The sequence below is a fragment of the Camponotus vicinus genome, unplaced genomic scaffold (assembly GCF_025532165.1).
Source record: "Camponotus vicinus isolate PSW18456_S1 unplaced genomic scaffold, iyCamVici1.0 SCAF_9, whole genome shotgun sequence".
Taxonomy (NCBI): Eukaryota; Metazoa; Arthropoda; class Insecta; order Hymenoptera; family Formicidae; genus Camponotus; species Camponotus vicinus.
This window is the reverse complement of record NW_028141981.1, coordinates 18,698,399-18,711,048: the sequence shown is the minus strand read 5'-3', so window position 1 is coordinate 18,711,048 and position 12,650 is coordinate 18,698,399. Positions and strand designations below refer to the sequence as shown.

The following is a 12,650-nucleotide window of genomic DNA, read 5'->3' as shown; positions in this document are numbered from 1 at the left end:
GGAGAAGAAAGAGACGACGAAACAAAGCGGCGTCCCTTTGTCCCGCGCTCGGTGCAGCTCGCGTCGCCCCCGCGTTCGCGCGCTCAGCCAGGCGCATTTTGCAAAGAGCGCGTCGCGAGAACTCACTCTCTCTCTCTCTCTCTTTCTCTTGTTGTCCCGCGATATTGCTTCCTACATTTGCGCAAACTATATCGTCACGACGGAGGTACTGCTGCTGCTGCTGCTGCTGCTGCTGTTGGCGCTCGTCCTCTCGCACTTTTGTTCGCTCAACTTCTAATGCACGCCCGCGACACGAGAGATAACTATTAATCAAAGACGTAAGCAGGGGACGGAGAAGCATGGGAGCAGATAGGGGCATTCACCTAGTTACGCCATCGCATTATTAATTGCGATCCTCCACCGCAAATTTTATCTTTTCTTCCCTTCTTTTTTTTTAAATTCTTGGCGAAAGCGACAGATGACTGAGAGAATAGTTCCGAATACGCTCGCGCGAGTGACAGCTGACACGGTCGTGAAACGTCCTCTTTTATTTCAGAGCGGAAGCGTCGCCATTCGATCGGATTATAAACGTCGCCGAGGATAGAGGAAGGGGAGCAAGGGGGAGGATTTCTCGCGCGGAGACTATTTTTTTTTCCTACAAGATTGAAATTTATTCTTATCGTATGAAAATTGAATAATAAATCAAAGGAAAGTAGAACAACCGGAGAGCGCATATGTATAAAAAAAACTGTCATTATTTGTTTTACTATTTGTTATTGAAACATGTATACTCTGTAACACAACCAAGTAATTCTCCGCCTTTTTTCCATCTATCGCAACGGGGAATTGCGAAAGCTGTTCCCCAGTCTTTTCCCCCGATGCTCTCTCCGATCTTTCTTCCCAATGTTCCCTGACTTTCTCGCTTTTTACAGTTTCCTAGACACGCGTCTTAAAACAACAGACTCTCGCGAATAACTATTTCACGTTCACCTTTTATTATCCTTCCCACGAAGGATCGGGTTACAAAATTACGAGCGTAACGCTCGCCAGCATGCATTCATTCGTTTATTTGCTTGGCAAGGACTCGTACGTATGTACGTGACGCGTCTACTTTTCTTGCTTTACCGACGATCAGCTGTCAGATGGAATAAGTGAGAGGCAAAATATCTCAAAAGCAGACGAAAAAGGAGTGTGTGATTATACTTCAAAAATTACATCTATACGAAAAAAGGTTCTTTCTCTTTCGAATAATTGATTTTACATTACTAACTAGATGGAAAAAAAAAATTCTCCGCGTCGCGAATATCTGAAATGGCATCTTTATTCTAAATATAGCTCCTTACGATATTGGCGCGATATATCAAACCTTTTTCGACGTAGTAGTAATTATAAAAATATGACGTTTACATTCGTTTTTACGTCGAGTCATCCATTTATGACAAATTCGCCTTACGTCGTACATTAATAAAGCACGAACCTCCATCCGAGACATTTGTCGGCCGCATCTCCCGACCGCGAGAGAGAAGAACGTAATAAATAACCGCCAAATGACCGCGCGTAAATAGTCGATCATGTGCCGCGACGATTACGCTTGATTATGCGTCCGCTATTAATCGCGATAGTGTTACCGCTTTCTTCGCAACGTTATTACGCGTAATCTATATCACAGTTCATTTCCATTAAAAGCTCCCTAATAATGCGCTATTACCGGCAGAAACAAGACGCCCTTCGGTGCGGAAGCAAAAGACACTATATTTAATCGTAATGCAAGGCTAACTTAAATTTCTTTAGCGGCACGCAATGCATCTCTCAATTAAAGTCTTGGATTAAATAATAACGTTTGTAACAATGTCTAACTTTGAGTTGGCAAAATTCCACATTTTCTTTTTAATAATCCTTGCCAATGATAAAAACTGAAGTTACTTCTCGGAAAAATCAGTCTTTTCTACTAAAAATGTTACAATGAATAAAAAATCTTTTTATCTATATCCGTCAATTGAAAAGTGTTTTCTAATTCAAACTTTATCCAAAATAAAATCCATAATAGATTAGGAATCGACGTAGGCAAATCAATTAGTCTTTCGTTAGAAGATGTTGAATATATTGTTAATTCCGTTACATTTTTTTTCATTAAACTAAAAAAAAATTAATATTTATATGATTTATTAATTGAAAGACAAATATCTTTTTACATAAATATATTTTAGTGTATATATTAGTTATTTTTATAATTTTTTTTATCAATTTCACTGAATAAAGTCAAGGGAAAGGGACAATAAAAACCGGAATTTATCATGGTTTCTTTCCACTCGCTGTACTTTTCTGACCAACCCTGTTTTTCTTGGATCAATAGATTATGTCTAATAGTCAATTGCGATAATATATTGTCAGACGTTACGCGCGCTCTAAAGAGACAGTATATCGTACGTTCATTACGACGCTCATCTCTCGTTATTGGTAGTACATCTCGAGAATGCTCGTAAAGAAATGCCGGGGGAAAAACATTATAAATAACTTTTTTATGTTTCTCCTTTCTCGGGTCAATTATGTCATTCTATTAATCACCGCGATAATTATCAGCAGTTTCGCGTGAGCGTCAAAAGGAGTGCAATCATCGTCGCTCCATCTTCTCGAGACGAGTGTTTGCGTAGAAATTATCGAGCTTATTTAACTTTTGTGATTCTTCCTCCTAGGTCAATTACGTCGTTGTATTATTAGTCATCGCGATAATTATCGGTAGTTTCGCGCGGTGTTAAGACGAATATTACAGCGCGCTTCGGGTATACTCATCCGAGAAACGATCGAGTCACTTTGTGCCCCTTGAGCAAAGCGGCGCCACATCAGCGTCAATAAGCAAACGAGTGCCCACATATCGCCCATTGGCCACTTCTATGAACGGCAATTGTTGTACGTTGACTTGCGGGCTCTATAAATAATCCCCACAATTTCTAACCGCCTCTGTCTGTTTCTCCCTCCCTCTCTCTCTCGATCTCTTTCTCTTTCCCGCTACGTCTGCATGTCAGCAAATTCGCCGGTGGTCTCGTTTCGTCGTAAGGAACTTTGAGCTTGTGCGACGCGTGAAATTATGGCGGTAAAAAGAGTGGCACGAGCGGAGGTGGCGGCGGAGGGACGTATACGGGAGGGAGGGGAAGAACAATCAAACATTCTTCGAATTAGTAACGCGAAGTGCGAGAACGGTCGGCTCGACTCCCACGTGCTCTTTCGCCTCTCTCTCTTTCGCTCTCGTGCCCGGTAATTACACTATATTATCCTTTGACGCTTCGTCATAATAAATAACGCTAAATAAAAATGATGAGAATAACAGCGTAAACAAAGAAATACAGTAGTGCTCTGAAAAATTTGCAATTCCGAAAAGAACAATTATCGCGTTAATTTAACTGTACGTTAAGATTCATCGGATTGGAGTTCGCTTTAATTAAGCGAACCGTGAAATTCGGATCTCTCGAGCTTTCATTTTTCTTATTGATATACATTAAACTTTTCTTATATACTTGACGCTCACGTCATGAATGGCACTATTGATTTCTTTGCTCGCGAAGAAAAAGAAAGAAAGGAAAGATGCGAGTGTACTTACGGGAGCGGCGGGATGTCTCGCCGGCGCGGGGTACATCTTAGTCTTGGGCAATTGCTTCTTAGAAATCGCTGCAGCATCCACGATACACTACGCACACGATCATTTCACCATGTGTTCGTAGACACGAACGCATCCTCGTGATCCGGAAGGGACTCCATTTGACGACGGTCGCAGTTTTAGATCGATCTTCTCTTCGTGCACTGCTCACAGCACAACGCGATTCATCGCGCCGATTACTTTATCGCGAGCCCGAGTACGACACTTTCTCATCGATTAATCTGTACGCGGAAACGGAAAAGCGATCTCGTTTAAGTTCGAGTTACGTTTTCACAGACACTTTTAGAATATCTTCGTAATTTCTCGCGCGCCGTTCATCCTTCATACGTCGTGGAATATCTTCATTCCCTGTTGAAAAGAAAAATAGTTGTTATAATAGTTGTTAATAATTATATATTAAACTTAATAAATCGTTGAATTAAATTTTTACTCGTGCGATTTAACAATTTCTGATAGTGCTCTCTATTCAAGACTCTGAGATATCGAAATATATTTGCATTCGCCAGTTGCCATTTAAATTTCTCTCTCTCTAGAAATAGTGGTGAAAAAAAAAAAAGTATTCTCTATTAACCGCGTTGATCTCGCGGGGTCCATGCGTTCTCATTTCGTGTGAGCAAAGCTTTACGATGGCGCGAGCGATCAATTTATCGTTCGATTTACTAGGAACGTAAACTGCGCCCTCCGTCGCTGCTCCAGAAGCATTTATCCTAATCTTCGAGGCGTGTTTCGAACCCGGGGACAAAGAGCGAGAAAAAAGAAGCAAGAGAGAGAGAGAGAGAAGAGGGAGAAAGAGATGCGACGCGACACAACGAAGTCGGATAGAAAAGGAAAAGAAAGCGCGCCCATTGTATGTGTATATGTGTGTATGTGTATGTATGTATATGTATTTGTATCCCGGGTGCAAAGCTGCCGGCAGAGCGCAACGTCACGTTCCAGGATCTACGACGCATTGATTACAATGCAATTTTCAATGGACCACGGCGACGGCCGCACAGTGCATTACGAGCGAAGGCTCGGCGCTGCGACCATTATCGCAAACGTGTCAAACATGTCGAATAAATCCCGCAATAAAACATCGAAGGAAAAAACCAAGCGCGAAATGATAGCGCGCAATTCTAACTTGAGCGTGGAAAATCAAAATGAAAATTGCTCATTATCGCTTCGCGGAATTATTTTCACCGTCAGATTTTACCGCGTCGTTTACCGAAGGCACAATAACACAAGAAAAAAATTCTTTGTCGAGGAATTAACGCGGCTAAATTGAACGCTTTCTCAACGCAAGACAAATTAAATGTCTGAGAAACGAATTTCTAAATTTTTCTTTCTCCAGAATAGAACGCATGATACGTAATTGAATATTTTATAGAGTTGCACGAGATATCAAGACTTGATATCATCTTGTTTTGTTCGAAATTCAAGACAAGATTTTTTAATAATTATTAAGACGATACCAAAACTAAGATTATTGGTCTTGTCAAGATTATTGATTAAAAAAAAATTAAAATATATATATTTGTAAATTAAGTTAGAAAAAAAATCACTACATTATATACGAACCTGAAAAAATTTTTTAATAAATAAAAACATTTGTATTAATATATTTAGAAACAATTAATACAATATAAACAAAATAATATAAAATTTTACATAAAAATTTTACATATATAGTTAAATAAAATATAGTTGATATCTCGTGTGAAAATAATCGTTTAATATTAGATAAAAAGTTAATAAAATCAAAACAATACAAAACAAGGTTTTTGCTAGATTCATTCAAGATCAAGACAAGATTTAAGTTTCCGAAAATTTTCAATATCGATACAATATTGTGCAACTCTATTATTTTATAGACGAATTAACGATCGCCTTATATCTTCTTATATCATCTATTTTCGCATTTAAATAAACCAAAATATGAATCAATCTATATATCGCAACGCTGTTTCGTTGCACATGCAATGACGACGACGGCGACAAGGACGATAGGGAAACGCAGGCTGAAGCAACCGTGCAAACACTCGAGCGATGGATGCACCGGTCGTGCCAGCGACGTTATGCTAGGTTAGTTTAGGCCATAGCTTAATTTCCAAGTAGAGAATTGGCCATTCAACAACGGCGAGGGCGCGCGGACGGATAATTTGCGGTGCTCCCCTTCGCGCTCCCTCCCTCTCTCTCTCTCTCTCTCTCTAGCTCACCCGTAGATTGCCGTGCGCGATTTCAGCGCCGTTTATTTTAGCCGCATCGCGCGCCGTAGGGGCGTGTCGCACCCGCGAATTACGGAAAACATTTTTGCGATTTGTACGCTCCGCCAAAGAGAGGGGTCCGGTCCGCGTCCGAAAACCAACGTTCACCATCGTGGCCGGGCGAATAACGTTGTCTATTATTTTCACGCTTTTACCGCGCCGCGCCGCGCGCGATCGCATATACATGACGCGTCATTACGGGCTCTTTGTAACGCGGGATGATGTTTCGTGTAACGCACAAAATGGAGTCATATAACCGCGTTAACAGTCCATTCTCCGCGGATAATGTATTTCGCGAATGAATATATATATATATATATATATAAGGCATAACAGGCGTGTGTGTGTGTGTGTGTGTATATATGCATATGTGTGTGTATATACATATATATATATATGTATATATTTATATTTATAAACATATGTGTATAATGCGCGCGTGCGTCTGCGTGAAAAACTCACCCAGGACCGAATTTGAGCCATTATTTCCATCAATTTGCAGCAAATGCGTTCGGCGGGACGATAAAAACTTTTCGGCTTGATATATATATATATATGTATATGTATATACGCACACATACATGTATACACATATATGTATATACGCCCGACGTGTGACGTCGCGACGCGTCTCGTCCCGTCGGCAAACACCACCATCGCCGCCGAGCAAAATTAAATTCATCCCACCTCCCACCCCCCTGTATTTACACAAACGTTGAAAAGTTTTCCCACGCTCTATTGTCTTGCGAGGCAATGGAGTGCAGGATGAAACGATGGGCGATCTACTCGCGCAATAATTTTGGTGATTTTAGATTTCGACGCAATGAATGCGCATTAATAATTTGCGATCGATAAATCTCCTCTTGTATGAGATACTTATCATTCAAAGAATGAGAGCCGTTGTGGCTTAAATAAATGTAAAAGCGTAAAGCGATCGTTATATTAAATAGTCTATGAGCTAAGATAATAGGCTTGCATGAGACAATATTCATAAAAATATTGTATTGATATTGAAATTTTTTAAAGAAACTTAAATCTTGTCTTGATCTTGAATGAATCTGTGCAGCAAAAATCTCGTCTTTTATCGTCTTGTCTCGATTTTAACAATTTAACATTAACAATTTTTATTTAATACTAAATGTCTATACAAAAATATTTAATATAAATAATTTTTATATTATAATTTAAAATATAAAATTGTTACTGTTTGTCGTTCATTTATTTTCCAAAATATCATATATATTGTATATTCATTGTCTTTAGAAAAAGGTATATAGTGGTTGCATACAATGATGCAGATGCGGTTCATAAACACAATTAGAAAACCGCATGTGCTGTAGGCAAAATTTTGTATAGTTAAATGTGTAAAATTTTTATTGTATTATTATTTATTTTATTTATTCCATTAATTGTTTTTAAATTTGTTAATATAAATATTTTTATTTATTAAATAAAATTTTTTAAGTTTGCATATAATGATTTTTCTCATTTAATTTACAAATGTACATGTTTTTAACTTTTTTAAAAATTCAATAATCTTGACAATTTTAATCTTGATAACTAATTAAAAATCGTGTCTTAATCTTGTTTTGAATTTCGAGACAAGACAAAATAATATCAAGATTAGTCTTGGTATCTCGTGCAACTCTATTCAATTACGTATCATGCATTCTATTCTGGAAGAAGAAAATTTAGAAATTTAGAATTTGCTTTTGTGAAACATTTAATTGTTATTTGTCTTACGGGGGAAACATTCAATTTAATCGTATTAATTTCTCGATAAAGAATTTTGTTTCATTATTGTGCCTTCGGTAAACGACGCGATAAAATTTCGTGTAAATAATTCCGCGAAACGATAACGAGTAATTTCCATTTTTTGTTTTTTCACGCTCAAGTATAAAAGAAAAAAAATGCAATTTGGAAAATTCGAAAAATCCTATTCCCGAAAGAACTTTCGCCGAGCTTGTTCGCGTTGCGGAGAAGAAAGGAGCCGGCGGAAGGAGTGAGGGAGAGGGGGAGGGGGAGGGGAAGTTCGTAACGAATGAACGAGCCGTGGAGGAAGTTATCACGAATCTCTCGGCGTAATCGGCCTTCGGCCTCGGATCCTTAAACCACCGCGCGATCGCCCAGTGATTTCTTTACCCTCTCGATCGTTATCGCGACATGGCCGAACGGCGGCGCACAATGCCGCCGCGGATTAAAGGATTCTCCACACCAGACACGCCGGTTCCGCGCTTTAATTATCGGGTACCGCGCGGGTGATACCGCGCGCGCCGTTTACGAGTCCCGCCGATTTCGTTATGCGCGCCATGAATGTGCGAAATAGTCGTTCTACGTCAAAGACATGTGGATTCTGTTTCGCATTGTCCTAGAAATTCGATTAATTTTAGCGCAAACCTATATCTCGAATAAAAAAAATATAAGTTTCAAGTTGCGCATGTTTCTCTATATAAAATTGTGATTGTAAAATTAATATATTGTAATTTAAAATAATAATGTTAACGCGAATAAATAATATTTAAATATGAATAATTATTAAATATAAATGTTATTAAATAAAAATAATATTTAATATTTAATTTATGTATTGCAACTATATTTCGGTTGACGAAGAAGTATATATATATCTATTGAAATATACTTTTGTTAGCGATTACATATTTTTACATGGGTATGCAATTAAATCGTCAATTTTAAAATTTGCGAGACGGAACGTTCGTTCGCGACCGGCACGAAAATAAAAATTCCATTGTGTTGGCGATAAAGCTAACAAAACTCTTACGCGACAGTATGTCCTAATATTCCGCATACTTACGATACGGCCGATCGTGCCTCTATTAGCAGCGCGACGACGACGCGAGCTTCGTAAAATGCATGGCATCGTAAAGAGCCTTATCTCGCAAAGCACGATAATTATACGGCGAGAAAAAGAACTTAAACGGCTCGCACATGTAGTTAAGAATGCTCGTATAAAAATTCTGTTTGAACAATAGGATTATTAATTGCGAATTTTCGCATAAACGGAGGAGTCGATAAATATTAAAGTTCTATTTAAACAATGATTGCGAAATTTTGTTTAGACAACGGATTAATCGTATCATTCCGTCAATCTGAATTACGATCAATTAATTTGACAAATATTTTCGAAATATGCTTCTGATAAAAATTAGAGGTTCCTCTTCTTTTTTTTTAACGTACGACAGTTTTCCAAAGTTCACATTCAAATGGCACAATACTGACAATCTCGGCACGAGAAGCTCGTACAAATACAGTATGTAATTTATGGGATTTATGTACGTACAAATTTCGCAAATCATGCAAGATAAAGAAAACCAACTGTCAATCTCCAACGATTTTACGAGACGTGTACGTCGATTACCTCTCATCGAAACATCATTAATCCGTTCCTCCTCCTCATTATCTCTCAACTCTATTTTCATCGTCGATTCTTACCAATAATATAAGCAACAGCAACGGTTTAATTAATTTAATTACTTGCTCAATGCTCCAAATCCAAAAGTGGTACCAGTATCGAGAGATATAAATGGAGTTGTTATCGTTGCATATAAAATTCGTTATTTCTTGATAGAAAAATATTTTTAGAACTTTTCGACATATAAAATTCGACGTATTCAATTATTTAATAGAGTTCTTTAATATTGGTAGTGTAATATATAAAAATGTTTTAAATTTTATAATTTATATTTAATTGCATCAAGAATTAATTTTAGATACTTCGTATTAAAAATTGAGAAATGATAAGAAAAGATCGATGAGAGAGAAAATCGATTACAAGTTGATCAAAGTATGTTCGTTTGAAAGCTAATTTGAGACACTATTTAGTTTTACATTATGATAATGCATCATATTTGCAGTACGAGGCTATTGTCTTTCCTACAAGCTATTAAATATTTTGCGATAAATAAAATATGAAGATATTAATTATCTCACATCGCTAAGAGAAAATTCTTAGAGTACTGCCACTTTGATCTAATTGTAAGTCGTACAAGTGCATTCATGTTCACATTGTTGTGACATGGAATCGTTACCGAGATTAATCATTTGTGTCCATCTGCTCGATAATCTATTAAGCGTGTCGCGGGTGGAATGCGATCTTACGCCAAGGATCGTTAAACGAGAAACAGAGATTCGAAGCGGATCCAGGGCCGGTTGTTTGAAACTCAATTAACCAGGCCGGAGTTCGGCTCGGAGCAACGTTTTCTCGGAAGAGAACGCGTGCCTTATCGATCAAGAAGCGGAGCGCCGGGAATTAAGCTTCGATCGCTGGGAATGAGAGAGAGGGGGAGGAGGAGGGGGAGATATTAGTTTTTGCGGATGGCTCGCCGCCGCGATCTTCGGCTCGCTTCGGTTTCGCGATAGGTGGTCGAACGTTGTAATTATTAGCCCCGAACCGGCAAACTCGAGAGCGAGACGATCTTAACGCGACGCATCGCGTCGCGTGATACGAAACGAGAAAGTTGTCGGAAAAAAAAATCCGTCATCCATGCATATTATTCGCGCTCCACCGATATGTCGCGTCACGTTCGCGAAGTTGGCCGCATAACGAGGACACGTGACTTTGCGCGCAGCTAACTATTACAACGAACAGTACTTTCCCGAGCGCGGCTCGACGTTTTTATTCGAGATTTTCGTGCCGCGGCAAAAAAAAATCATTAATTACGATACCGAGAAAGAGAGACTCGAGGGTTTTGATACACGCGCACATACCTGAGAATATCCGTCACGAGTTTGCGATTCTAGATCCTGGCCGTGGAAGAAACGTAGGCACGATGAAATCCGTCGTTAATCTGTCTTGGCACTGCGGTGAAAAAGCACTCGCGTTTCCTGCCGCACACTCTCTCGCTGCGCCTCTTTCTCTCTCTCCTTCTCTCCTCTTGCGCGCGTATCTTCCTCTTTCTCGTCTGGCACACTGACACTTTCGTAGGAGGATGCGTGCACAAAGTCAACACATACGTCCACGTCGAATGTGTACGTGTACGACGGCGGCCGCGACCGGACGATACGGGAACGGGAACGAGAACGAGCGAACGCCGCGTCCGCGTCGCGCAACGTACGACGCTCGACTGCGAGGCTCGCAACGCGAGCCGAGTGGTAGTGGATGACGGGAACGTGTGAACGCCGCTTGCCGCCGTCGCCGTCGCCGCGCCACGAACACACCGATAAGCGACGACCAACGCGCTAAGCCGCCGCGACGAGTCCCACACCGACGCATCAATGGGAGCGAGCGCGCGCGCGCATCACACAGACGGAGAAGCAGCACTGGCAGCCACGCTCCGTCTCGTTTCCACCGCAAGCTGTCCTACCCCCACCCGTTGCGCTCCCCCCACTCTCCCGCCGCGCGAGTCAAGGGCGTCGACCGATGGGGGCGAGAGAGCTCTCCGTCGTCCTTTCGGAGTTTGTGGGTTACGTATAAGAGAGACTCCGTATCCTTCTTTGCCTCTGTGACTTTGCTCTTTCCGCAAAGGCCGTTAAAAAATTCAATCTACATACTAGTCGTAGCTATCTTTACGTCAAACGTTCTTCTTTTTTCTTTCTTTCTCTCTCGTGTCATTCGTCGTGACGAATTTTGATCGCAGTTTGCGAGATATCAATGTATTATATCTCTGTCAAATTTCTCACTCAAGTCTCTATCGTTTGTAATCGGCGCCGATCAAATCGGTTCCATTTCGATTTATAAATTCAACGGGCATTAAAACTTTAAGGAGGAACTGGACGGATCAGCTACGTCAAAGTTAATAATAAAACTAATATGTGATCAAGATTCGAGTTAAATTTGGCAAAATCATAAATATTACCCCATATTGAATTAACTTTTTCATAACAGTTCATAATTACGAACATTTTATAGTAACTGTGCACAAAAATTCATAAAATAAAAATTTCAATTCCATAGGATAAATCTTTACTCGCAAGTTAATTATTAATTTCACATATTATTTAAAAGCCTAAAGTACTTTGCGCAATATCGAATTCGTAAATCTCGTAACGTATTAGAAAATGTATTAATTAACTTTAGCTGATCTGTGCAGTTCCTCCTTAAATTTCAAGATGACAAGACATAATACTAAAAATATAACGTCAATATCATTGAAAATTGGATTTAAATGTCTATATATTTTTGAAATTTGCGTCGCATTAACTGTCAATATAGTTTTCAATTTTGTGTGACGTTTGCGTTATATAATTGTCGATATAAACAAATCACTCGTCTGAAAATCGCGACCGCTTGTCGGCAACTTGAATCACGCGAGGAATCAACGCGACTCTCGCAATCAGCGGCGCATTAAATATATTCACCATCGCGCGGCCGCGTGCGAAAAGTTTCAAAAACTCTTTATCGACACCCCTGCTTTACGCGGCGCGTTCGCTTGCGCCGCCAACAGCATCTTCCTCTCTCCTCGCCATTCTCGTGCCACGGATATATACCCCGTGCTCCGCGGGGCGCTCGTTGCCGCCACCCGTCGCCGTCGTCGTCGTCGTTATCGTCGCTCTCTGTCGCGCCGCCGCGTTTCTTAATCTTCCCCCTCTCTCGCCCGCTCGCGCCCCCGCAATCCACAGACGCGGAGGTGCAACGGGGAATGCCGAATGTGTCGGGCTGTATGTAGATATACAGGGTGTTTCGCTAAAGATGGACGACCTCTCGAGGCCACGGAAAATTAACCCCATAAATTCCTATAAAATTTCCTTCTACAACGCATCTTTTATCACCATCATTTATTTTCTATCGATCAAATGTATTTTTCTCGAAAATAGTT

At 40.0% G+C, this 12,650-nt stretch overlaps 1 protein-coding gene across 1 annotated transcript in view; it reads right to left on the bottom strand.

Annotated features, from left to right (window-relative positions):
• Positions 1-11,689, bottom strand: part of Gro (TLE family member transcriptional corepressor groucho) — a 70,399-nt gene extending 58,710 nt beyond the window's left edge. Inside the window, 2 exon segments of the mRNA XM_083109355.1 lie at positions 3,575-3,979; positions 10,603-11,689. Of these exon segments, the coding sequence (XP_082965481.1) occupies positions 3,575-3,610 (36 nt within the window). The 5' untranslated portion in view covers positions 3,611-3,979; positions 10,603-11,689.
• Positions 11,690-12,650: the final 961 nt, after the last annotated feature.